The following is a 26,418-nucleotide window of genomic DNA, read 5'->3' as shown; positions in this document are numbered from 1 at the left end:
TTTGTGCAAGGATCTGTAGCTCCAAGAGCAATATTGGCTTTGAAGCAGGTCCCAGCAGAGCCCTCAGACCAGAGCTGGGAAACAGCCTCCCCCGTGGCTTTCCCTGGAGGGGACCCGTTGAGCAGCTTGACCCTGGACACCCCTGGATGCCCCCGGATACCCCGGCCTTCAGCAAGGATCAGCTCTGGCTTCTGGGTCATCCCTAACCCCCTCTATGCCAGCAGAGGGGGAAAGGTTTATAAACACACAGAGGTCTTTGATCGCCATCAGATCCCCAGCGTTCTCATTGTTTTTTGTTCCAAACTGCAAGCCAGGGCTGAAGTCGGCCTGGCCCCCAGCAGGGAAGAGTGTGGGCAGGCAGGAAGGTGAGCAAGAAACAAGATGATAGAGAAGAGAGAGAGAGAGCTAGGAGAAGGAAGGGGAAAGAGAATGAATGCATGTGCGTGACTAGGGGAGGGGGAGCAAAGTTACAGAGAAGCTGGGTTTCTGGAAAGGACTTCAACTCAGTCCAGGACCTGTCCATGGAGCCCCGACTCCCTCCCAGGCACCATCACAGGGCCCTGTCTGGTCCCCTGCCCACAGACCACAGTCACACAAGCCACTGTATCTGAAGGGTAACAGGTGGCCCTGATGGCCAAACAAGAAGAATAAAGTTGGGGAGGCAGATGGGGGCTGGGAGTGGGTATTACCTTCTCCCTGGGAGATTCATGCGAGGTTTCCCAGGCAAGGTGGAAGTAACGGAGGGAGCCACGTGTGAATCTATGGGAAAGGGAAGAGCCAAAGGGAAGGCCTGAGATGCAGGCATGAGTGAGTGGAGTGCTGGAAGGTTAGTCCCCTCTTCCCACACAGGCCCCGTGTGGCTGACCTCAAGTGTGGAGGGATCAGGAAGTTTTCACAGGAGGACAAGTGGATCTGTGAGCGAGGCAGGGAGCCCTGGAGAGCTTGGAATGTAGGAAGGACAGGATCTGAACTGAGGTGAAATAGGACTCCTCAGGCTGCGTGGGGAAGAGGGGCGGCGGGGAGTGAGGAGACAGCTGCATGGCTTCAGCACAGGCCAAGGACCACGTGGCCTGAGCCCAGGGCTGACTGCTGGCTTCTATCACATATTCATAAGCTTGTGATGACAGTGTGGCATTCAGACAGCAAGGTACACCAATGCACACGTGTGAAGTCTGACGAAACAGCCCGACCCCACCCGTGGAAACTGCACCAAGTTCAAGAAATAAAGCCTGCCCAGGTCTCCCACGTGGGCGCAGGGTCCGAAGGCTCTGGGCCGTCCTCCACTGCTTTCCTGGGCCACAAGCAGGGAGTTAGATGGGAAGTGGAGCAGCCAGGACATGAGCCGGTGCCTATACAGGATCCTGGCACATACAAGGTAAGAATTTAGCCTCTAGTCTATCATGCCAGGCCCATGGCTTTGGCTTTAAAGAAGCTTGGGTGGGAGGCAAGGTGGGGGGCAGCAGGTCTAAGGACAACTCATCTCTGTTCCCTTCTTCCCCTGCCGCTTCCTCCCATCCACTCTCCCTTGAGAGGTGGTCTCAGTGTGTCCAGATGGCTGCTGACTCTAGTTCCACCAGGGCACTGAGCAGCAGGAACAGCCAATCGGCAGGCATTGCGGCCAGGGCAGGGGGCAGGCTCACACAGCCCTCGAGCCTTCCCCAAGAGGCAAGCTCTTTCACCAATGTCATCTTCGCTTGTCTTCCTGCCCCCAGATGAGGGACTATTCTGGCCTTCCCTGAGATGGAACAATCTTTCCCCAACAAACACCTGTACAAATTAAGGCTCTGGAGGCCACACTGTGGGCTACAATCCTTAATGACAGCAGGCTGACGACCCTGGGATAGCTGCCTGGAGTCTCGGAGCCTTGATTCCTGCCTCTGTGAAATGGGTGTGTGTTTGCAGCAGGTAGCTGCTGTGCCTTGTCCTCCCCGCATCACTGTCCCACCTTCCTCGTGATGCACCTGCTCACAATGACAGTATCGCATCACCTGGGAACAAGCTAGAAAAGTAGGTTCACAGTCCAGGCATACATTTCCATCCCCAGCTGACAAGTGGAACAAAGGATTCTGTTGTAATTGCCCATTTGCCAGTCTCTAACAATAACAATCTCATTGTTCTGAGATGCCAGGCACTGGGGTCCACTCCACACATGGGCTAGGCTACTCAGCTCACTGATACAGGACCCATATGCCCTTCTCAAAGGACTGCCTGCCTCAGAGGCAGCGAGAGCCATCCGCGATCTACCTCCAGGGTTCGGCACTGGTCCTTCCAGGGGTGGCCCGTCAGCGGTGACATCCTGGAAGGGTCACAGAAGCTGCACGCAGCTCTGCTGGGGTTGCCTCTCAGGTCTCCTCTTGGTTCCTTTCTGCGAATAGACACCTGGACAAGCACCTGCGCTCCTCACACTGGCTGAGCTGGATAACGCTTACAGCAGCTCCCTAAGGCGGGCGCCACAGTCAGTGCATTCACAGGCACGACGCAGGCTCGGAGGGCTGGGGAGGGAGCCCCGGACCCTGCCGCTGCAGGCAACATGGCGTGGGATGGAAGCCATCATACTTCTGAGAATTAACACGGCCTGGCTGTGAAAGGGGCCCTCCAGGGAAGACGCGGGAGATGGAGCAAGCAGGCTGCTGTAAGAGCAGCTTGGCTGAGCTCAGGGTGTGTGTGGTGGTGAATGGGGAGGACACAGGGGTCCAGGGTGGTCCCCTCCAGCACAGAGCTGCACACAGGACCTAGTGAAGGAAAAAGTGAAGAATTGAGAGAGCAGAACGAAGAAAGTAAGATACGTCTGGCTCATTGCTCAGAGTGGTGGATACAATGCCTGCTCCGCTCAGGTGTGGAATGAACGTAGGAGCAACTTCAAAGCCGTGAGAGAGGGAGGGAGGGAATGAAGGGGGCCAGGGAGTTGAGAAGAAACTGAGGGAGAAGAAAGGAGAGTAATGGGAAGAGAGAGAAGAAAAGGAGATAACGAGCTCCCCCTTTGCCCGCTTGCCCAGCCAGTGATGGTCACCTGCGACCTCTGGTGGAGAAGAGCCACGGTCCTCTGGCAGCGCAGAGCCCGAACTGCAGCAGACAGACGCCTAGGTTCCCAAGAGCAGATCTGGGCAGACCCTGGTTACACACAGGGCCCTGTATCAGCCCTGGCCAGAGGAGACAGCTAGGTTAGGACTAGGGTGAGGCCAGTAACTGTAACCAGGCGAGAGAGCACCAGGCAACTCAAAGATCAAGACGAAGCTTTCAATGTAACCACTTAAAAGTCAATTAGCAAACTGCAGCCGAAGGGCGAAGGGCTGCTTCAGTAAACACAATCTTACTCTAACCAAGATCAAGAGTAGGGTTCACCTTTCTACCTTCAACAGATTACACTCTGTAAACCTTCACTAACACAGGTGCTCCCAAATCCCCCCAGCAGCTGTGAGTGCCCTGGATGGCACTCGCTGGGCACTTTTTAAAAAAGATTTATTTATTTATTTTGAAAAGTCAGATATACAGAGAGGAAGAGAGACAGAGAGGAAGATCTTCCATCCAATGATTCACTCCCCAACTGGCTGCAACGGCCGAGGCTGCACTGATCAGAAGCCAGGAGCCAGGAGCCTCTTCCGTGTCTCCCATGTGGGTACAGGGTCCCAAGGCTTTGGGCCGTCCTCAACTGCCTTCCTAGACTGCAAGCAGGGAGCTGGATGGGAAGCGGGGCCTCCAGGATTAGAACCGGCGCCCATATGGGATCCCGGCACAAGCAAGGTGAGGACTTTAGCCATTGAGCTACCGTGCTGGGCCCAGACTAACTTTTTGAAAGCACTCATCAGATGCCACCTTGTTGAAGTCCCAGCAAGAGTAAAACCATGCCCTGTTACCACTTGGCCCTGGCCACCTTTCCAATCCCATTTCCTGCTTCTTGGCCCTTTCTCACTGTGTGCAGCCACACCAGCCTTGCTGTCCCGCAATCTCCTCCCCAGTCTCCTGTATTTCTGGTTCTCCTTCACAGCTGTACTCACCACTGCAGGAAAGTGACTCACCCACCCACTAGGTGATCTGCAGTGCCAGGCACAGTGCGGTAGGGACTTGCTGATTTATGCCCACACGTACAGATCCACCAGTCACTTGTCCCATGAGGTATTAAGGCTTACAGGGCAAATGAACAAACTGAAGCATGCGCCTTCTCAGTAGAGCCTATCTGTGGGGAGCGGCCGACCCCACACGGATGAGGGGCTTCAAGATGGCGGCTGGCCGAGTGCCAGGAGGCGGGACTTGTCCCGCCAGTGGGCAGGCAGGAAGTCACAAGGATAGGCTAATTCTCCCTGGCTGCGATTGCTGGCCTATCAGATAGCACCCCGTGGACTACGGGCAGAAGTGATTGGTGGAAGAACTGTATTTAAGCAGCTCACTTTCGGCAATAAAGCCTCTTTTTGGTTCGCCCTCTTTTTGGTTTTGTCTCTCTCCTTCTTGGTTTGTGACATTCTGGTGGCCCTTAGAGGGGGAATACAGAAACGGGAAGAATTGGGAAGAAGGGTGGCGGAAAACGGGAGGAAGGGTGGCGGAAGAAGCGGGTAGGAAAGCTTAGACAGACGGGGACAGGAGCAGCAGAGAGAAGGTTTTAAAACGCAGCCGCTTTTGCCAGTTTTTCCCGGCCCTCCAAGAATATTTCTCGTCATTTTAGTGTCGCTGCAGGGCGGCGACACCTATCAACTGAGTAAAATCACTGCCAGGGACCGGCACTACGGCCCAGCATGCTAAGTTCTGCCTGTGACACCAGCATCCCTTACAGGTGCTGGTTCAAGTCCTGGCTGCTCCACATCCAGCTCCCTGCTGGTAGTGGAGGACGGCCCAGATCCCAGGGAGGCCTGGATGAAGCTGCTGGATCCCGGCTTCAGATTGGCTCAGTTCCAGCTGTTGCCGCCATCTGGGGAGTAAACCATCAGATGGAAGCCTTCTACCTTTCCTTTCTCTGTAACTCTGTTCTTCTAATAAAAATTTTTAAAAAATAAAAAATCGGGCCCGGCGGCGTGGCCTAGCGGCTAAAGTCCTCCCCTTGAAAGCCCCGGGATCCCATATGGGCACCGGTTCTAATCCCGGCAGCTCCACTTCCCATCCAGCTCCCTGCTTGTGGCCTGGGAAAGCAGTCAAGGACGGCCCAATGCATTGGGACCCTGCACCAGTGTGGGAGACCTGGAAGAGGTTCCAGGTTCCCAGCTTCGGATTGGCGCGCACCAGCCCGTTGCGGCTCACTTGGGGAGTGAATCATCGGATGGAAGATCTTCCTCTCTGTCTCTCCTCCTCTCTGTATATCTGACTTTGTAATAAAATGAATAAGTCTTTAAAAATAAATAAATAAATAAAATAAATAAAAAAATAAAAAATCAGGGCCTGGTGCAGTAGCCTAGTGGCTAAAGTCCTTGCCTCACACATGCCAGGATCCCATATGGGTGCAGGTTCTAATCTCGTTGGCCCCGCTTCCCATCCAGCTCCCTGCTTGTGGTCTGGGAAAGCACTGGAGGACAGCCCAAAGCCTTGGGACCCTGCCCCCGTGTTGGAGACCCGGAAGAGCTCCTGGCTTTGCATCAGCACAGTTCTGGCCGTTGTGGCCACTTGCAGAGTAATCAACAGTCAGAAAATCCTGTCTTTCCTCCTCTCTGTATATCTGACTTACAATAATAAAATAAATCTAAAATAATAATAATTTCCAGTTCCTCTGGTCCTTAAGAGTTCTTCAGGAATACCATAAGTGCATCCACGTTGTCCTAACACAGAGCTGGGTTACGCTCAGGATCGCATTAGGATCAGCACAGGAATCGGGGCGTGGGTGCCTCATAATGCCTCGTCCTGCTCAGCTGGGGCAGGCGGACACCCTGCCAGCCAGGTTCCCCATCTGCACAGTGAAGACAGTACCCACCCTAGAACCATCAGACTCCGTGCACTAACACACAGCGAGTGCCAACTGAATTCTCTTCTCTACCAGGCACCCTACCAGGGAGGGAAGCTTCCATGCCTTCCTGGCCATTGGGCACACGTGGGCAGGGCAGTCAGGCGGGCTGTGGTGAAAGAAAACAGAGGTGGCCCTGGTCCCACTAGAATGCTCCACCCACTAGAGCAAGGTGGTTTTTTTTTTTAATAAATTTTATTTTTTAAATTATGATTACATGGCAGATCAGGGTGAGAGGGATCGAGGTTTAGGGAAAATTGAGTGAACTCATTGTTTCCAAATTTGCTATTTCTTCTTGTTGTTCCTGGGGGAAGTGGGGAGACAAAGGGGAAACCACTCACGACTTTCCACATGTCCTGGTACCCAGGCACGAGGAACTGCCACCTCCTATCAACCCAGTCTCAATGTGTGCATATTGAGGGTTCTGTCCAAGTGGCTTGGATAGTTCTGAAACGCTGTCAATTTCATCAGTGGTTCTTTTAAAAAAGAGAAAATGGAAGTTATGTGGCATTTGCACTGATGGATATGTGCTGAATTGAACAAACTGAAATTCTTTTCTATTTTTTTAATTTTTTTTTTATTGGAAAGGCAAAGTATTTACATAAAGGACAGAAAGATCTCTCATCTTCTGGTTCACTCCCCAAATGGCCCCAACTGCCAGAGCTGAGTCAATCCAAAGCCAGAAGCCAGGAGCTTCCTCTGGTTCTCCCGCATGAGTGCAAGGGCCCAAGGACTTTCCCAGGCCATGAGCAGGTAGCTGGATCTGAAGAAATGAAGCTGCTGGTCCTTGAAGGAACGACCCATATGGGATGCTGGCAGGGTAGGTAGAGGCTTAGTCTGCAATGCAACAGTGCCAGCCCGAGCTTTGATTTTAAATTTTTTGAGCAGCAGAGAGCTGGAGTCAAACAGCTGGTGCACTGCCATGCACTGGCTCACGTCTCAGGCACAGGGGCCACAGCCAGGAAGACAAGCCAGGTCTCCCACAGAGGCCGGAGCCCAGGACTGGAGCCACACTGGCGAGCAGCTGGAATCGGGAGCTGGGGCTGGCACTCCACTGAAGGAAAGCAGCTGTCTTAATGCCCATTCCTAGATATACGTGCAACATCCAGTCCTGGGGCTGGCATAGCAAAGCCGGCTAAACCTCTCCTTTGGTATTGGCATTCTATTTGGGTGCCAGCTCTAGTCCGGCCACTCCACTTCCCATCTAGCTCCCTGCTCACAGCCTGGGAATGCAGTGGAAGCTAGTCTAAGTCCTTGGGACCCCGAATCCTTATGGGAGACCTGGAAGAGGCTCTTGGCTTCATATCAGCCCAGCTCTGGCCATTGCAGCCGTTTGGGGAGGGACACAGCGGATAGAAGATCTCTGTCTCTCCTTTTCTCTGTAACTACCTTTCCAACACAAATTTTTTAAAAAGCTCCGCCTGGAACAGGTTATCGAGGCTCTTGGGAAGAGTCAGCTGCAAGTAACCACACGGCACAAGCAGGATCACACACTGCTTAAAAATATCTCAACATATTTATTTAGATCTCATCATCTATTTGTACAAGTCAAATTTATCTTTAAAAAAAAGCCTTTGCTGCGTAGGGCTGCCGCACACGCGCCTCTACCCGACCATGGACCTCTTTCTCCCCCTCAGGCGCACTTCATCCAGCTTCCTCAGCACCGGCCCGGCCTTCCGGGAGGAGGCGGAGTAGCTCTTGAGGAACGCGTTAAACACGGCCTCGGTGTTGGGGTGGGTGCTCAGGAAGGCCTTCTCCAGCACGTACAGGTCGACCCCCTTGTCCTCCGGAAGTCCCGACACGAAACTCAGACCGAAGTCTATGAGCACGATGTGCAGCTGCTCCGCGGGCGGCTTCAGGAGCATGTTGGAGGTGGTGAGGTCCCCGTGGATGAGGTCTTGGTCGTGCATCCGAGCCAGAACCTGTCCCATGGTTCTGGCTAAGGCCGAGAGGCTCTCAGGGGCCTTCTCAGCATCCATGGTGGCCTGGATGTAATCTCGAACGGTCACTGAGCCTTCGATTTCTTCCATATACAGGATGTTGGACGCATAGTCCACAAAGAAAACAACGGGGGCAGATATGCCTGCAACCAACAAAGTGCTTACTGGGTTGGAGTCTTTCTTTTTTTTAAGATAGAATTGATTTTAAAAGACTGACCAAGTTTCTCAGCCTTTACTTACATATTTCGGAGGTGGGGGGAATGCTACAGAAAATCGTAAACTCTGGAATATTCTCTGGCTCATGCCTGAGACCGCCGCACAGCTCAGGGTGGGAACCCCAACCAAGGCTTCCTCCCCCAGCTATCCTTTGGGACTGCCCCAGTACACAAGGCAGCCGAGACCCCGGCCGCGCGGAACCTGCATCACAGAGAACCTGAGGACACGGGTCACTCCAAGCCAGCTTGTGCACCATAAGCCTGACCCAGCACCTAGCCATGGGCTGGGTCCTCAGCTGCTGGGGAGGAAGGCAGGCGTTGGTAGGGGACGAGTCCTCACAAGCTGGGCAACCTCGGCCAAGGCCACTTCCCCTCTCCCAGCCCGTGGTGGCACACAGGGTGCTCTGACGGCCACATAACTGAGCGAGGTCGTGCAACCTGCCACTCGCCACGCAGGCAGCAGCCAGGTCAGCAACGGCTCGGACTCGGAGCTAATGGTCGCACAGACGACGGACCGAGCCTGAGCCGGTCCCCGAGGCCCGACCGGCGCCCGTCTCACCTGCCCGGCGGCAGCGCAGCAGCGCGCGGGCCTCCTGCACCGTCCGCCGCCGGCCGAGCCGCGCCTCCAGCGCAGGGTGCCGGTAGCCCTTGGGGAAGCGCTGCTTCACCACGGCCGCGCGGCCCTGGAAGCGGCCGCGGAACACGCGCGCCTCGGCGCCCTGCTTCACCAGCTCCAGGCCGCTCAGGAAGCGGCGGCTCCGCTCCTGGGCCGCGGCCAGCGCCTCGGCTTCCGCCGCCGGTTCCTCGGCATTCTCCGAGACGGGCGCCGCCATGACACACCGCCCGGCACTTCCGCTCCCTCCGGAAATGCCAGCGATGCTTGCTTCCCTCCTTTTGGTCCGAAAACCCTCCGGCCTCTTCCGCCACTCTAGCGATCCCACCTCCAAAACTTCCGCCACGAGGAAACAGTTCCGCTTTTCGGCTCCTCTGCGGGGTCACTCGAGATCGGCTCTTGTGACTCCGCCCCCAGCCCTTCGGCTATCTCCGTAAACGCTCGGCAAGTCTCGGGAAGCTGATCTTCGGATTCCTCGGCTCTTTCCTTGGGTGTCTTAGAGCTAGAAGGAGGAGGGAAGGTGGGTGGCTGTCTCCCACTTATGCGTCTCTTTCCGGAAAGCTTCTGCTACTTTCGGGAAAACAAAACAAAACAAAACAAAAAAAACAAGTACTTTTTTTTTTTTTGGCTGCTCTTGGCTCCTTCCCGGAGTCGCTGTGGAAACTTGGAAAGCTTTGCAGCCAGACAGCAGCGTCTTTTCGGAGCAGGAAAAGGAAGAGACACGGAGAGATCTTCCATCTACTGATCTGTTCCCCAAATGTCAGTAATGGCCAGGGCTAGGCCAGGCTGATGCCAGGAGCCAGGAAATTCTTCTAGCCTCCCACATAAGTGGCAGGGACTCAGGAACTTGAGCCATTTTCTGCTGTTTTCCCAGGCTCACTTGCAGGAAGCCGGTTTGGAAGTGGACAGCCAGGGATTGAACCGGTGCCCATTGAGATGCCGGCTTTACCTGTAAAACCCCCTTGCTGGCCCCTCCAGATGTTTTTATACAATGTGCACACAAGCACATATCATTGTGAGGTGGTTCCCCAACAGAAATGAGATGATAACGTGTTATTTTGCTTGGACAGTCTTCCTTATTGGAACACCTAGAGCTAGCACATCCTTCTACAGGACCAAACAGTTCGTTGTTGCTATGTTTTCATTTCTTTTTGCGGTTGTTTTGCTTTCTGCTACAAAACACTGCAGGAAACGGGCTGATCCAGGCGTTGCTGCAATCCGTGTGCTTCTGGAAGCATCTTTCTACGCGTGATGTAGACAAGCACTTTAACATTTGGTTCACCAGCCAAACCAGCTTTTCAGTCTTGTGCCTTTTAGAGTTCTGTGCAAATATATCCCACCTCTCTACACCTTAACCCTTATTGACTTTCCCAGGCTTGGAAAGGCTTCAGCTCATTGGGAGGCATGGTCAGGTGCACAGACACAGAGCAAGGCTGGGCTGGACAAGGGTCAGCAGCTTGGCCAGGTGACGTAAACCTCCAGGGAACTACTGTGTGCAGGAGACATGATAAGCTACTTAACAAAGCGACTGAATTATTTGGCAATGACAGTCATACTCTACCACTGCTTCCTTCTCTGAGGCTGTAGCACCTGTCAACCTCACCACTCAGTGAGAAGAAGGGGAGGCGGGCAGTAAGTAAGGACAGGGAGCAAAGGACTTGAACCGACATGGCACACATCATTCCCACTCACATCCTACTGGCCAGACCTTGATCCCGTGGGCAGAGCTTGGTCGTATGGTCCCCACCACAAAGGAGGCGGGGGAATCTGACAGGACAAACCTGGGCTCAGCCGAAAGCTTGGGGAGGAATGGGGCTGTTGAAAGAGGGAGGGGCATGTTGCTGCATCAGGAAGCAGAACAGGATGCGATTGGGGACAATTAGCAGATACAGTTTGATATTTTGAGTTGTAAGTAACCCATTAGTCTATTGAATCAATTAGGATGAACAGTAAACTGATTTGTTACCTCATGATTTTCAGAGGTGGACCCAGGGTCCAGGCTCTGTCCACCCATCCACCCACCAGCCTCCGCAAGCCGTGTCAGGCCTTACGTCTGTTTCCTGGTGGTCACAATGTGGCTGCCAGAGCTCTCCTTATTCTTTGGTGGCATAAAGGTATCTAGCTGAAGAGGAGAGACATGACTCCTTGCACACCTCCCTGTATTTGGGAGACAGCCCCTTGTTGGAACCCTCTTTCCGCCAACTCCCGTTGCAGGATCCAGGCCACAGCTGGCCTGGGTGTCTGTGTGTGAGCTGTGCAAGAAGCTGGAGGACTGAGCAAGCTGGCATTTTCAGACTCGATGGATGGAGCAAGGAGGATAGAACTGGGCTCAGCTCCGGGGAAGGGACCACAAGCGCCCGGGATGCTGTGTGATGCATCGACCCATCACATTTCTCTGAGTTTCAGAAGGGGTCAGTGCTACTTTAGCAAGCACTTTTTAAAATTATTATTATTAATTTAATGATACAGTTCCATAGGCTCTGGGTTTTCCCATCTCCCCTCCTCCCACTGCTTTCTCCTATATTGTCACAATATTATAGTCCTTCAAAAACAGTCATAAGTCTATCATTCTGCCATTTAAATGTATCCTGACATTGTAGGCATGGACAATTGCAGAGAGTCTAGCATTCTACTGTCAAGATATATTTGACTATTTCATTGGGAGTTCATCTTTGATCTGGAAATAGAGATGCATACTGCATTGTATCCTCACATCTGGATATGATAGTCTCTATAACACAGTTCCTAGCAAGTGCTTATTAAAATTGAACGTCACGTGACCCTCGAGGGTAGTAGATTCTCTCCTTGTGCTCATTTGCCTCATCCCTCCCAGCGCCCCCACTGGGGCTCGTTCACACATGAGACAGGGTCACCTTTGCAAATGTCAGGTCTTCATGCCAAGATAACTTGAATTCCAGCACATCTTGGGAGTCCAGACTCACACAGGGCACCCAGAACCAGATGTTCTTTTTATAACACTCGGTTTCTCAGCCCATGGCTTCCTCATCATCACTATTAGTGTCCACATGACCAGCTCATGTTACCAAAACCATCTGAATGGACCTGAGAAGGAACCCCAAATAGAAGAGGGAGAGAGAGGATCCCAGAGTGCTGGTGGTGTCATGCTTGCATGGATCCAGCTGTGCCTGAAGGAACTTTCAATGTATGCAAAGCATCCGTTTCTTTCCCACTTACAACACTTTGCCAGAGACCTCCGGTACTTGCAACCCAAAGTATCCTGGCCGCCAGGGTAATAGATACGTGGGACAGAGCCAATTTGTAGATAAGTGAGAGAAACAGACACCCTGCAGAAATGTGCGCAAACCCTATAGTCCCTGAGAAATGGAGAAATAGCATTGTATGCTCCTGAGGTTGTGTGGGGCTCCTTTACAATTGTCACCAGCCAACTGGTGCAAACACAGAGGGGCCAATGGGAGTCCTCTCCTTCCAACGCCTCGGTCTCTGTGACGTCTGAGTATACTTGGAAGCTTTGCCAAGGCTGCCTGTTCCCCACGTGCTCAGTCTCATACGGATCCTGGTGACTTCTGAGATGCAGCCAATTTCAGAGATGCTTTTGCCAACACCCTTGTACTTTTTTTTTTAAGTAATGTCTATCTTCAATTTTTAAAAGGATTTATTTTTATTGGAAAGGCAGATTTACGGAGAGAAGGAGAGACAAAAAGAAACATTTTCCATCTGCTGGTTCACTCCCCAAATGGGCACAAAGGAGGGAATTGAGCTGATCTAAAGCCAGGAGCCAGGAGCTTCTTCCAGGTCTCCCATGTGGGTGCAGGGTCCCAAAGTTTTGAACCATCCTCTACTGCTTTTCCAGGCCATAAGCAGGGAGCTGGATGGTAAGTGGAACAGCTGAGCCATGAACAGCACCCATACGGGATCCTGGCAAGGGGAGGATTAGCCAATTGAGCCATTGCCCTGGGACCTATCTTCAATTAAAACAAAACAAACCCAGAAACTACCTGGAGACAAGTTGCTGAGCTCTGCCTCACCTGCATGTGTTCATTTAGTGCAATAATTGCCACACTCCTACTCTACAGATCCCAGCAGTGCGGGGGAGAGAGGGAGACAGGGAGCAGGTGGTGAGCCTGCAGTTAGGAGTGCCTGGACTCAATTGTGCAGACTCTGACAGGCAGCAAGGACATCTCAAGTTGCTGCCCACGCCCACACAGAGGATCAGGACAGGGTCCCGCAGCCTCGGCCTGCAGCTGGGGAGCTGACAGCAGAGGGCAGCTTCCTCTAGTTCAGAGAAGTCAAGTTCCAGGCGGCATGTATTTCAGACTGCCTCTTCCTGTTTACAACTCAACTCTGCTCTGTATTTTTTAAAAGAGAGATTTACTTATTTATTTGAAAGGCAGAATTACAGAAGGAAAGAGAGGGAGAGATGGAGAAGTTTTTCATCAGCTGGTTCACTCCCCAAATGGCTGCCACAGCCAGAGCTGAGCTGATCCAAAGCCAGGAGCCCAGAGCGTCATCCAGAACCTCCATGTGAACCATCATTTGCTGCTTTCCCAAACGCATTAGCAGGGAACTGGATCAGAAGCAGAGTGGCCAGGACTTAAGCTGGCACCCATATGGGATGCTGGCACTGCAGGTGGCAACATTACTCACTGTGCCACAGCGCCAGCCCCTCAACTCTGCTCCTGCGGTACAAAGGTCAGTGTGGGTTCCTGTACATAAGCAGGCATGGCTGTCATCCAGCAGCGGCTCAGGCGGCCCAGGCAGCTGGCTGTGGCTCACTGGCTCCAGCTCTGCCTGTCCAGCCTTGGCTTTGCCACAGTCCTCACTAGAGCATTCTGCCTATGCCCCCTCCCCCTCACATTTATGATCATGGGAGATAGCTGCGTGGTGCTGGGACCTGTTGGCATCTGAATCTGCAGCCCCTAATTTAAGTTCTTTTTAATGAACTTAGAGTTTGAGGAAGAAAACTCAGGAGACCTTATTCACCGACTGCTTGGGCAGATGAGCGGAAAGCAAATGTCCTTTGACAGTTGGTGCTGACTGAGCAACTGCTGTGTACTGGGGGTGGTTCTAAACCTTGACCCAGATCCCCAAGACGAGAGATACAGAAGCGCATGAAAGAGATTGAAAACATTCACATTTACAGAGCTTCATCTTCATGGGGAAGATGCGATAAATAAATTGGACATATAACACATTAGTGATAATAGACATTTCTTATTCTGGAGTGATGATGGCTTGGCAGATATATTCATATGTGAAATGGATCAACTGTGCACTTTACGTACGACGTTTCATATACTAATTGTATACCTCAGTGAAGGCGTATGAAAAGAAATGAAGAAATCAGTTAGTGTAGGAAGATACCAAAATATAGATATTTCTGGGGTTTTTTAGATTTCTTGCTCCAAATATGTATTATTTTAACAAATGTAGTTCTTAAAAGTGTCATGCATTGCAATGTTTAATGAAGAGTTTTATTGTTGCTTTTGTCTTGAAAAAGATATTCATGTATCAAATCAGTGATACATGCAACAGATAGAAATTAGACAAAGGGGTGTAAGGTGGGCTGAGAGAAAGATCCTAATTTTTTTTAAATTTTGATTTTTCATGATACAGTTCCATAAGCTCAGGGAATTCCCCTTCCACCCTCCCCATAACTCCTCCTCACCGTTTCCCCCTACATTTTTCCAATAACGTGGTCCTTTGACAACAGTCACAAGTCCATCATGTAAGCCTCAGCTGCTGTTTCTTTCCAAGCTGTTCTGGAGTGCCTGGTTCTGAGGGCTGGTTGACGCTGCCTCTTTGCTGAAATGCCCGTCTGGGTCCATGACCCACCAGCCCTGCTGGCACGATGATGCAGTGTTTCTACCTGCGGGGCTGGGGTGAGCATGGTGGCATTGGTAGCGCTGTGGGGTACAATGGCCATAGGTGCACACTGAGCTGAGCGGCTGAATAAGCCTGTGCCTGTATGGGTGCTGAGCTTGCACACACACACACACGTGTTTTGGCTGAGGAATAGCAGAACCCCAGACTCGTGTCCATCTGCCCAAGTATGTCCACGGGGTGCTCACTGAACATCTCTTATGCCCCAGGCCAAGTCAGACGTCTAGACCCTTTCTAGCCCTGATCTGCTTCCCTTCCCTGGAGACTGGCTACACTGTCCTTACCTAACTTCAGTCACCTGCAGTGAATCCCACCTCCCCCACTCTGGCCTCCCGAGATCTGAGGTGAGCCCACCCTTGCCAGCCCCTCCTGGGGCCCCCTCGCCTGTCTGCCCTAAAGCCCCCGCCATTGGCTTCTCTTCTGTGGTTCTGGAGCTGGGCCCCTCACCCCAGGCCACCCCCCCAGTCCCCCCCCCCAGTCCCCTTGCTGTGAGGGCACACCCTCCTTGGCATCGCTCTATTCACCTCCTCCAGGAGAAGGAAACCTGCACAAGAATGAAAAAAAGCCGTCTGGCCTGCTCTCTGGTCAACCCCAAGCCTAGCGTGGCCCCTGGCACGTGGAACACACGGAGGCTGAATGCGTTGGATGTGGGTGCGTGAGCGCCGGCGCCCGCAGCACAGATGCGTGGGAGTGTACTCAGGCTGGGGAGGCCTGAAGGAGTATTGGACCCCAGGAACCGGAGAACTAGGGGTCTGCTCCCCGCGAAGAGACCGGGGTGCGGCATCCCGCGCTTGGGGTGAGGCTAACGGCTCAGCAGAACGGGCCCGCGGGGACTGGGGAGGGTAGCAGGCGAGTCCGGGCCAGACCAGGGCCTGCGGGGCGGTCCTCGCTCCCGGCGTCCCGCCTCCAGGCACCGGCGGTCCCCGCTCCCGGCGTCCCGCCTCCAGGCACCAGGGGCCTGGGTCGGCCGACGTGGCAGCGGCGCCGCTGGCGCGGAGATCCGGACGCAGGGCAGAGGCGGGCCGCAAAGTTTGTGGCGCAGCCCGGCGGGGACTCCGGCCCGGCGATGCGCGCCACGGGTAAGTTGCGAACGCTCAGCGTTGCCCGCGGGGAGCCCCCGCCACCCTTGGCCTCCGCACGGCCCGGGATAGGATTCGCCGTGGGGTGGCGCCGGCCCCGTGGGTAGCGGGCCTGCGTCTGGGAATGCGAGGCCAGCACCTCCTTCCCCTCGGTTCTGTTGGAGAGAAGTGACGCCCGGTGGGTGCGAGTGGGTCCCCGCGCTTGTGAGCGCCAGCCCAGGGCCAGGTGCTGTCTTCCCGCCTTCACCGCGGGGGAAGCCTTCCCGACTCCTCCCAGGAAGAAATGGAGAAAAGGAGCGGCTCCCCCAGGCACCTCTGCCGCCCCAGGAGGCAACCCAGAATTCAAGGCACAAAACCCCAGTCTCTGGGGGCGCAGGCCGGGGGCTGAGGAGACCCCAGGCCAGACTGGCCGGAAGAGCTCAGACTGGTGTGTTAATACAGGGGACTGGGGTTTCCGTTTTCCTCTCTGGATTCAGAAGCCTGAGACAGGATCATCCAGCTGTTGTTTATTAAGCACCTACTGTACACCAGTCCTTGGTTTAGGAGAATCTTCTCACTCATGGAGCTGGCATTCCAGTTGAGAGCTGGATAAACAAGCAAATGAATAAGGTCATTTCAGAGGTTGATAAGGCGCGGGCGTGAGGCCAGCAGGCGGAGGTTGTCCGGGAAGGCGGGCAGGAGCCTTGGAAGGTAGAGTTTCAGTTTGCTGAGATCTGGGGGAAGGGTGCCTAGCAGGCAGAAACAGCCAGTGCCAAGGCCCGGGGGCAGGAATGAGCAGGTATGGTCCAGACCAAGGCAGCGGGACCAAGGGGTATGGGACAGGTGAGCAGGGGCCAGGTCATTGTGCGGGCCTTTGCAGGCGTGGTGACACCTTGTTCCAAAGGACCTAGAAAGCTACACGCACTTTAAGCTGAGGTGGGTGGGAGGCGTGACTTGAGTCGTGTTTTTGAATCCCTAGGTGTTCCGGTGAGAGCTAGCACTGGCCGTGAGATAGGTATTGACCCAGAGAGGAGTTATGAGCAGTTGGTATTATTGACCTGGGGAGCCTGTGAGGAGGAATTGGGGTGAAACCCGCAACTCTGGCTGTAGTCTCCACCCCTGACTTAGAGATCTTCCGCATGTTGGTTCATTACTCAAGTGGCCACAACAGCCAGGTGTGGGCCGGAGAAAAGCCAAGAGCCTGGAACTCCGTTTGGGTCTCCTGCTTGGATGACGGGTTCAAGCACCTGAGCCAGCCGTCTTCCCCTGCTTTCCAAACAGTATTAGTGGGAAACTGGATGGGAAGTGGAGAAGCTGGGATTCTTTTTTTTTTAAGATTTATTCTTTTATTTTTATTGGAAAGTCAGATATACAGAGAAGAGGAGGTGGCCCTTAAGTCTGGAATGTCTGTGCAGCAAAGCTTCCAAACACAGGGCTTTGGGGTCAGGCAGGCCAGCCTCGCAGTCCCAAGCCTGTTGCCTCCTGGCTGTTAGAATACACTGTGCCTTAGCTTTCCCATCTGTAAAATGGGCCATTGGAAGCAGGACTCCCTTCCCTTAAGGTCGTGATGAAGACGAATGGCAGAAGGGCACAGGAAGTGCACAGAGCATGTGCTCTGGCAGTGACGCTCGTCACCACAACCACGTCCTTTCATTATCATTTTTGTCGTTCTCTCAAGTCACTGCAGCCCAAGCCTTCCGGGGATGTTTTCCTGGAAAACCTGAACCCCTGGTTGGACTCTTGGTCATGTTGGATGACCCCCAAGAAAAGGCAAATGCTGTACTTTCAATCCCAAGTTCCCCTTGAGCCTTCCTCCCCTGGAGTAAACCCAGGGACCAAGGGAGGTGGGGCTGAGGGAGGGGAAGACAGAGCCAGGAGGAAAAGCCCAAGCCAGCCAGAGAATGCTGGAGTAGAAGTGTGGGGAGGAAGGGCAGGCAGAAGTGTGAGGATGAGTCCCAAAACTCCTCCCTCCACACCAAAATGGCCCCTGTGTTGCTCCTGTTGGTAGCACATGTACTAAAATTGTAACAAAAATGGCCCAACAGGTTTGGGAAGAAGCAATTTCAGGAGAGAAACCACCTTGTGCCAAGATTTTGCAATCAGCAGGAGCAGTGGGAGCTGTGGTCGCCAGCTGCCTGGCTTTGAATTCAGCCCCAGACGGCTCTTGACCTTGGGCAAATGCACCTCTAGGCTTATCAGTTCATGCATCTGTAAATAACACAGAGGTTTGCCTCTAGAGTTGTGCTCAGCATTAAATGCGTTATTAAGCTTAGTACTCAAAGCAGAACTAGGTCTAGAGAAAGCACTCTATAAATCTAACACATACCTCAGGCGTTCTGGTGGTCATGTCTAGGGTGTGAGCTAGATGCTGCTCTGGATTATTCTAGAGCTTCCAGAAACATGCGAGACTGGCATTTGGCACAGGGGTTAAGACAACTGCTGGGGACGACGGCACCCCATGTCAGAGTGCCTGGGTTCAAGTCTCGGCTTGGCATCTGAACTAGTTTCCTGCTGATGTGTGTCCTGGGAGGATGCGGACACTTGAGGCCCTCCTGCCCCAACGAGAGACTGAGTTCCCCGGTGCTGCCGGCATTTGGGGGAGTGAATCAGTGGATAGTAGATTTTTCTATCTCCCTTTCAAATAAAGTGCCTACGTGAGAACAACGTGAAAGATCCACAAGGGCTTAGTGACTGTGTGTGCAATGCTGAGCCACAGGAATTTCTGTCACTGCGGAAATGACAGGGCGTGTGATACTCAAATCAGCAGGACCAAGTGGAACCAAGAACGCTTCCTTGGCCCATCAAAAGCAGAAATGGAGAGAAAAGATACTTTAAGAGGACAGTGAAGGGAAGACCCCTAGATCAGTGACAGAAGCAGTTTCACCCATAATCGCATGAATGAATTCACCTCCGTTGGCAGAATGTTTCTGACAGAGCTTGACAGATCCTACTCTGTGTGAGACTCAAGATCGCACCTGGGGGCTTACAGAGCTTTGTCACTTGTCCCATACTCCGTGTGGGTGCTGAGGACATATGGCAGCCCTACCAGTGAAGAAGGGACTCTTCCCACAAGGAAAACGTTTAGGTCAACAGAAAAAAATAGCAAATGTTCATTCTACCCAGAATCCTCTATTCTCGAAGATTGTTGTACCCATGTCCCATACTGAAGCAGGTGTGTGGGTCTGAGTCCTGGCTTCGCTTCTAACCCAGCTTCCTGGTAATATGCACCCTGGGAGGCTGGTGTGCCTGGGTGTCTGTTTCCATGTGCGAGACCCAGGTTAAATTCTGGGCTCCTGGCTTTAACCTGGCCCAGCTCTCGATAGGTGTAGCTGCATGATGGATGGAGAGATGAGTGGTCGACAGATGGGATGTTGGGTGGATGAGAACTCTGACAAGGAACCATTCTGAATTCTGCCGCTGTCACTTTTGTTTTCCAGGCTGTCCCCGACCTGTCCTGCCCCTGTGTGCCTCCGTGTCTGTGCTGGGCGGCCTGACCTTTGGCTATGAGCTGGCGGTCATCTCGGGTGCTCTGTTGCCACTGCAGCTTGCCTTCGGGCTGAGCTGCTCCGAGCAGGAGCTCCTGGTGGGCAGCCTTCTCCTAGGCGCTCTGCTTGCCTCGCTGGTTGGGGGCTTCTTCATTGACTGCTACGGCAGGAAGCAGGCCATCCTTGGGGGCAACCTGGTGCTGCTGGCAGGCAGCCTGAGCCTAGGCCTGGCGCGCTCCCTGGCCTGGCTGGTCCTGGGCCGCACGGCGGTGGGTTTTGCCATCTCCCTCTCCTCCATGGCTTGCTGCATCTATGTGTCCGAGCTGGTGGGGTCGCGGCAGCGTGGGGTTCTGGTGTCTCTCTATGAAGCAGGTATCACCTTGGGCATCCTGCTCTCCTATGCCCTCAACTATGCCCTGGCTGGAGCCCCCTGGGGATGGAGGCACATGTTTGGCTGGGCCGTGGCACCTGCTCTCCTACAGTCCCTCAGCCTCCTCTTCCTCCCTGCTGCGGCTACAAATGAGACCACAGCTCACAAAGCACTCATCCCACTCCAGGGAAGGGAGGCCACCAAGCCGGAGCTGGAGAGGCCTCACTACTCCTTTCTGGACCTCTTCAGGGCACGAGATAACATGCGGGGTCGGACCATAGTGGGGCTGGGGCTGGTGCTGTTCCAGCAGCTAACAGGCCAGCCCAACGTGCTGTACTACGCTTCTACCATCTTCCACTCGGTCGGCTTTCGTGTAGGGTCTTCAGCTGTGTTGGCCTCCGTGGGGCTGGGCGTGGTGAAGGTGGTAGCGACCCTTGCCGCCATGGGCCTGGTGGACCGTGCCGGCCGCAGGACCCTGCTGCTCGCTGGCTGTGCCCTCATGGCCTTGTCGGTCAGCGGCATAGGATTCGTCAGCTTTGCCGTGCCCATGGACTCGGGCCCAAGCTGCCTGGACAGGCCCAATGGCAGCAGGCACACCAGCCTCTCTGAAGACTTAGACCTGCTCCAGGGTTCCGCTCCACCTCCACTGCCAAGGACCAAGGAGGCAGAAAGGGAGTCAGTGCTGCTAATGATTGAGGAAACCAAGCTTGGAGCAAGTGCTGGGGACTCCACAGCGAAGCCCATGCTGGCCGTGGGCACCGCCTCTCTGGCGCCCCCTGTCCCCGCCCCGGGGAGAGCACTGCTCCGCTGGACAGCGCTGTTCTGCCTGATGACCTTTGTGAGCGCCTTCTCGTTTGGATTTGGACCCGGTAAGTGAGGTTTTCTTTCCTTCCTTTGACATTTGTTTCTTAAAGACTTACTTATTTAAAATGCACGGTTGTAGCAAGAGAGAGAGAACACTCTTCCAACCACTAGTTCACTCCCTAAATGCCTACAACAGCTGGGGCTGGGCCAGGCCAAGGCCAGTGGCCAGGAACTCCATGTGGGTCTCCCAAGTGGTTGCAGGGACTCGAGGATTTGGGCTGTCATCCGCTGCCTCCCAGGCACACTGGTTGGTAGGAAGCTGGTTTGGAAGCAGAGCAGCTGGGACTCAAGCCAGCATTCTGAAATTGGGTGCAGGTTTCCTAAGAGGTTGCTTAGCTGCCTGCTCCATAACATCCACCCCTAAGTGAAGTTTCCTGGAGGTAACATTAAAGCTTACTGCTCTGCTTGGTAGGGTGGTGGGGGGCTGGGTCAGCCAGGGTCACCAAGGCACCAAAGTTGGGTAGTGGGCCATGAAGTTTGCAAGACCTTCACCCTTGCCTGTGTGTCTCCTGGGGCCAGGGCCCAGCGTTATGCCTGTCATTTTTTTTTCCCTCCAAAGGAGGCCCACCCCCTCAAATCCTCTAAGATTCATAACACCTGGATCTGCCCCAGGAGGGCTCAAGGCACAGGAGAGGAATAAGGAAGGAGGGAACAGCCATCCCATTGACCCGCAACTGTTCCATCTCAGCAGGCCCCCAGTCTCCGGCACAGCAAGCCTGAGGGGTGCCTAAGGGACTCCTCAGATGGTTAGGGAAGCAGCAGAGGGGCACGTGGGCTCAGGAGCCTGACACTTGGGGTGGCTTATACGTCGTGGGTGGCTGGTGTAGGGCCCCAGGGCCCGGCCTGAGCCCAGGAGCCTCCTCCCACCCTCCATCTTAGTGACCTGGCTTGTCCTCAGCGAGATCTACCCAGCCCAGATCCGGGGCCGAGCCTTTGCCTTCTGCAGCAGCTTCAACTGGGCCACCAGCCTCCTCATCAGCCTCTCCTTCCTCCACCTCATCGGTAAGTCCTTGCGTTCTGATCCTGAGTTCCTTCCACTTCCCCAGACTCACTGACACCATGGCTGCCACCTCTCACTCCCTCAGCTCTGCCTCCCATGCGACGCTTTCATTTCCATCCTGGCTGGCAGAGATGGTGCCAGCAGACCCCAAGAGGAGACCCTTTTCCAGTGGCTCCAGGCCAAGTCCTAGGACTGACCCTCATTGGCTCAGCAAGATAATATGACCCATCCCAGAGCCAATCACAGTGCCTGAAGGCTGAGCCAGGCAGATACACTAATTCATGGTGGGCCCGAGGGGTTGGCTATTTTTTTGTCCACTGTGGCTAAGTGTCTTCCACACAGGCACAGCAACCCCTGGGACACCAGGGGCAAGCAGGTAGCAGAACTAACTCCCCTTCCCCTGCTGTGACTGTGTCCCACCTGCAGTCCAAGGAAATTCAAGCTTCAGATTCTCAGAATTCAAACATTTCTCTCACTGAATTAATAAGGCCTGAAGGAAGAGGAGTGTTCTGACTGTCATAGGCGTGTCCACCTGTTCCCTTGTTAAGGGCTGACCGCTGAGACCACACCAGGCAGGCTCCGGCCAGCTCACCCAAGGGCCCACTCAGGGATTTTCAGGGTGATTTTGGAGTATTGCACATGGTCTTTCCTACAAATGATTACCTTGGTCATTCTGCAAGTTCGAGTCTGGACTTCAGGTGGGGTGACTCTTCTCTCAAAAGCATTATTTATTTATTGGGTAATTCAGAGTTGTAGGGGGCTGGGGAACAGAAAGAGAGATCTTCCATTTGTGGTTCTACCAGCAGTGGCACAGGCTGAAGCCAGGAGCCAGGAGCTTCACCCAGGTCTCCCACATGGGTGCAGGAGACCAAACACTTGGGTTATCTCCGTGGCTTTTCCCAGGCACCTTAGCAGAGAGCTGGATCAAAGGTGGAACAGCTGGGACTCGAACAGTTGCCTGTATAGGATGATGGGGTTGCAGGTGGCAGTTTTATGTGTTGTGCTGCAATGCCAGGCCCCCATGGGCTGACTTGCAGTGCTGTACCTAGACCCTTCCCCTGGCCCCTCTCACACGCCCACTCTCCTCTCCCCAGCTGCCATTGGCTTGTCCTGGACCTTCCTGCTCTATGGACTGACAGCTGTCCTCAGCCTGGGCTTCATCTATGTATTTGTTCCCGAGACAAAAGGCCAGTCATTGGCAGAGATAGACCAGCAGTTCCAGAAGAGACGGTACTGGGTGGCTAGCGTGGGCCGCTGGGGGCGGGGAGAACCAGTCACATCAAACTCCAGGCATGGCACCTCAGCAGCTTAGTTCTCCCTCACTTTGCAAGAGCATCCTTCCTGCCTTCCTGTCTTCCTTGAGCCCGTGAGCTCTGTGCTGGCTTTACACACAAGCTGCTTTCTTCAAGTTATTTCACATCTTCCTACAGTAGCTTCACAACGGACTGCAAGGCCCAGCTCACAGGGACTCTTGAATTGCTTGAGTATGGAATCATGCAATAGAGTAGAATAGAAGTTAGAATAGAAGTTTGTTTGTTAAGATTTATTCCTACTGGAAAGGCAGATTTACAGGGAGAAGAAGAGACAGAAAGAAAGATCTTCCATCTGCTGGTTTACTCCCTAAATGGCTCTAATGGCCAGAGCTGAGCCAATCTGAAGCCAGCAGCCAGGAGCTTCTTCTGGGTTTCCCATGCAAGTACAGGGTCTCAAGGCTTTGGGCCATCCTTGGCTGCTTTCCCAGGCCACAAGCAGGGAGCTGGATGGGAAGTGGAGCAGCCGGGATGGGAACCAGCACCCATATGGGATCCCAGCACGTGCAAGGCGAGGTCTTTAGCCACTAGGCTACCGCACTGGGCCTCCAATGGTAGATTCTTAAACCACAGACTCTAAAAGCCATAGAACGTTCTAACAACAACTGATCAGGAAGGAGCCAAGTGCAGCTGGGACAAAGGAAGCAGGGAGAAGGCTTGGTAAGAGATCGGAGCAGCTGAGCAGCAGCAAGGAGATCATAGCATCCCGAGGTCTCAGACTGTGCGCAGGATGGGAGAGAACGGAGGTGAAGGGACTTGCCGGTGCTCCGTCCGATGCATGCTTGGAAGGAGTCTCTGGCTGCTCCTGTGTAAGTGCAGGCATCCGCTCCTGACTGCCTGGCCTCCTCCTTGAAAGCTCCGGAAGATGCACCGAGTTGGAGCTACTCTACAGCTTCCTGCCCCCACACCAACCTGGCCCCTAAAGCAGTATGGGACTTGTCCATTGTGAAAACCTCTAAGCCGCCCTACCTCCACCCAGGGTGGACACTCTAGATGGACACTCTGCGGCCTCCCAGCACCCAGTTCAGCTTGCTTGGATGGCAGGCAAGAAGGGGTCCAAGGCTGGGTCCCCTGAAGGCCTTCAGTTCCCAGGCTCCTTTGCCTTCTTCTCAACACTGCCTTTTGCATGTGGCCCACAAGGGCCCCACCCACCATGTCCCTGCAGGAGGAGAGGGGAGCAAGGGGAAGATGCCTTGCTTGAGCTGGTGGCCACCACATCCCTTTGGACAGAACCTGGCCACGCCTACCTGCCTGCCTGCCGGGGCAACTGAAAAACATCACCTGGGCAAACACCTGTCCGGCTAAATATTGAGGGCTCCGTTAGTTGACAGCTGCCCAGCTGCTGGTTTTCTTGGAAGAAGATTCCAGACCCAGCCTCTGGGACCAAGGAACAGAGAGACAGATGGAAGCCAGCTTAGAGTGTATCAGGCTGGCTCTAGGGGAACAGGGTCACACGGGGGAGCCTGGGCCAGCCCTTGGGCTCCAGACAGAGAGTGTAGAAGTGCACCTGACACCAGGAAGTTGGAAGAGTCTGGCTGGGAGTGAGGATGCGACTGGGGAAGGGCCCGGGTGGACCCCTGCCGTCTCCCCTCTCTCAGGCCTGCACTGTCTCACCCCTTCCTTCTCTGTTTGGCAGGTTCACCCTGAGCTCCCGCCCCTGGCAGAACTCCAGCAGCATCCAGTACAGGCGCATCCAGGCACATGCAGCCTCCTGAGGGGTCTGCCTCCCCGGACACAGCTAACCATCCCTGCCTGCCGTCTGCCGCTTCCCAGAGTTCTAGTCTCGGGGAGCAGGGCCCTTTGGGAGTTGCCTCTGCCTCACAGGAGGAGAAAGGATGCGAGTTTGAGACCCTGACATCTTGCCTTGGTTGCCCACAAACTTGGCACACCTCTGCCATATTGATAATGGGCCCATTCCGTAGAGCCATTGCTTTCCCTACTAGCCTGGAGGGACCGATCCTGGCAGGACATCATTTCTGGCGTCACCACAAAATCCATCTGAAGGCATCTTCAGCTCTTCCTGCCTGAAGGTGGGCATTTAGACCAGATTGTGGCACAGCCCTTATGTCTCTGTGTTGTCCAACCCCTCACATTCTCTTCCCAGGAATATTTATGTATCACCAGCAACTCTGAAGGCTGGGAGACTCTAGTCCTGATCCCATGGGGGTCATTGCTGGGTGGCCTGGGGCCTCAGCATCCCCTGTCTGTATGATGGGAGAACTGGACCAGCTTATTGCCAAGGTGTGTTCTGACTCCTGTGGGGTAGAATCCCCAAGGCTGGGGACAGGACACACATTCTCAGGGGCCCTACCCTCGTGGGTCCCCTCTGCAGATTTAATTTGTTGAAGAGAAAGACAGGATTTTAGAGTTGTGCAGATGACACCTCTGGAACCGTCCCAGTGTGTAAGCAAGCATCAGGAGCCATTTCCAGAGCAGTGCAGGCAGGGCATGGACCTGGGGCTCTCTCAGTATCACCTGTCCCTTCCCCCCTCAAGCCTCACTTTCACCATCAGCAGAAGAGGATAATTATGGATAACCCATTCTCCCTTCAAGAGGATGGCCAGCTGGTTATGTTCAGCTGGCCAGGTCCTCAGGGATTGTCACTCACGTTCTGTTCCCAGACACTCCACCTTTGGGACGCTGGGCAGGGTTAGTCTCAAGAGGTGACCTGGGAGGATACAAGGCAGTAGCCAAGGTTCACAGATCGCACCCCAAGAGGACTGACAGAAATGTACCCCTGGAGACTGAGCACAGCAAAGAACTAACAGACAAGGGTACTTGAAAAAGGTGGTGGGAACATGGAAGGCAAGCTGGGGTGGGCGTTTGGAGCAGCAGTGAGGATGCTGTGTGGCATGGCCGCATCCTGTACTGACATGCCTGGTGGGAGTCCAGCTTCCTACTAATGCTCACCCTGGGAGGCAGCTGTGATGGCTCAAGTGTGTGAGTCCCATGTGGGCTCCCGGATGGAGTTCCTGGCTCCTGGCTTCAGCCTAGCTCCAACATGGCTGTTGTAGGCATTTGGGGGAATAAACCAATGGATGGAAGATCTCTGTCTCTATTAAATTAAATGAAAATTGAAAAATTCAGATTAGTTTGGTGCAAAAAACATTGAAATCCAAACATTTTTCATCATGCTTTCCTGTGAGTGCTTTGAGACTCTGAGTAGCTCCAGATGCTGGGATTGGGCGAGACATTGGCCTCTGTGCCTGCACCCATGGGTGCTGCTGCACTTCTGTGGGCCCCTGGTCCCTCAACCTCAGTTTCTAGATCATTCTCCCTGTCCGGTGAGGATACTAAAGCTTTTTGTGCTAGGTGTGTGGTTGTCCACACTAAACACTGTATTTCCCAGATTCCTTTGCAGTCACAGATGGCCATGTGATCAAGTACAGGCCATTATGAGTGGGTAAAATGTATGTGCTCTGTATCCAGACAAGCCCTGTGTTAGAGAAGACTAGTCCATTCTCCTACATTTCCTTTTAGAGGTGGACATCCCTGTGCTATGGCTGCACACATGGCCTATTGGGTGAAGAGGCTCCTATTGGGTGACGGCTCCTTTTCCAAGCTTTGCTTGCAATAGCAGGGCCATTTGACTAAGTGCTGGCCAATGGGAGGTGAGCAGTAGCCGAAAGTGCATCTTCTGGGAGTTGTTTATGCTGTGTGATGGCTCCTTTCCCTGCTGCAGGCCAGCAGGCGCTGACCACGGTGGTCAGCTCACCATGTGGAAGGTCCAGCAGGGGCCCATTGTGGTCGGTCCCCCATGTGGAGGGTCCCAGTAGGAGCC

At 53.9% G+C, this 26,418-nt stretch overlaps 2 protein-coding genes across 6 annotated transcripts in view; one reads left to right on the top strand and one right to left on the bottom strand.

The window, feature by feature from the left end:
• SLC13A3 (solute carrier family 13 member 3) overlaps positions 1 to 9,057 on the bottom strand; it is an 80,417-nt gene extending 71,360 nt beyond the window's left edge. For 2 of the 4 annotated variants that reach the window (XM_058679563.1, XM_058679564.1), the window contains exon 1: positions 8,635 to 9,057. In XM_058679563.1, coding sequence (XP_058535546.1) covers positions 8,635 to 8,908 — 274 coding nt within the window. In that variant the 5' untranslated portion in view covers positions 8,909 to 9,057. Of the gene's footprint in view, positions 1 to 7,417; positions 8,004 to 8,634 lie in introns of those variants that run through there. The other 2 variants (XM_004586084.2, XM_058679565.1) reach the window with 2 other exon arrangements.
• A 6,430-nt stretch (positions 9,058 to 15,487) lies between these two features.
• SLC2A10 (solute carrier family 2 member 10) lies at positions 15,488 to 24,939 on the top strand. Of its 2 annotated transcripts, none has more exons than XR_009247468.1 (5): positions 15,488 to 15,629; positions 19,046 to 20,332; positions 21,226 to 21,329; positions 22,422 to 22,557; positions 24,274 to 24,939. XR_009247468.1 is itself a non-coding variant. In XM_004586085.2 (5 exons), the coding sequence occupies exons 1-5, from the start codon at positions 15,617 to 15,619 to the stop codon at positions 24,350 to 24,352; spliced, it is 1,638 nt and encodes a 545-aa protein (XP_004586142.2). In that variant the 5' UTR covers positions 15,488 to 15,616; the 3' UTR covers positions 24,353 to 24,939. The 2 variants fall into 2 exon arrangements, 1 of the variants encoding a protein (XP_004586142.2); XM_004586085.2 differs by having other exon boundaries at positions 21,207 to 21,329.
• The last annotated feature ends 1,479 nt before the right edge of the window (positions 24,940 to 26,418 follow it).

Source organism: Ochotona princeps, chromosome 22, assembly GCF_030435755.1.
Source record: "Ochotona princeps isolate mOchPri1 chromosome 22, mOchPri1.hap1, whole genome shotgun sequence".
Classification (NCBI taxonomy): Eukaryota; Metazoa; Chordata; class Mammalia; order Lagomorpha; family Ochotonidae; genus Ochotona; species Ochotona princeps.
Note: the sequence above shows the minus strand (reverse complement) of the source record. Positions and strands in the feature narration are given on the sequence as shown.

Excerpts from the sequence above, each read along its gene's own strand:
- SLC2A10 (XM_004586085.2), top strand. Across the intron at positions 20,333-21,206 it reads CTCGTTTGGATTTGGACCCG|TGACCTGGCTTGTCCTCAGC; the intron begins GTAAGTGAGGTT and ends CCTCCATCTTAG. Across the intron at positions 21,330-22,421 it reads CTCCTTCCTCCACCTCATCG|CTGCCATTGGCTTGTCCTGG; the intron begins GTAAGTCCTTGC and ends TCCTCTCCCCAG.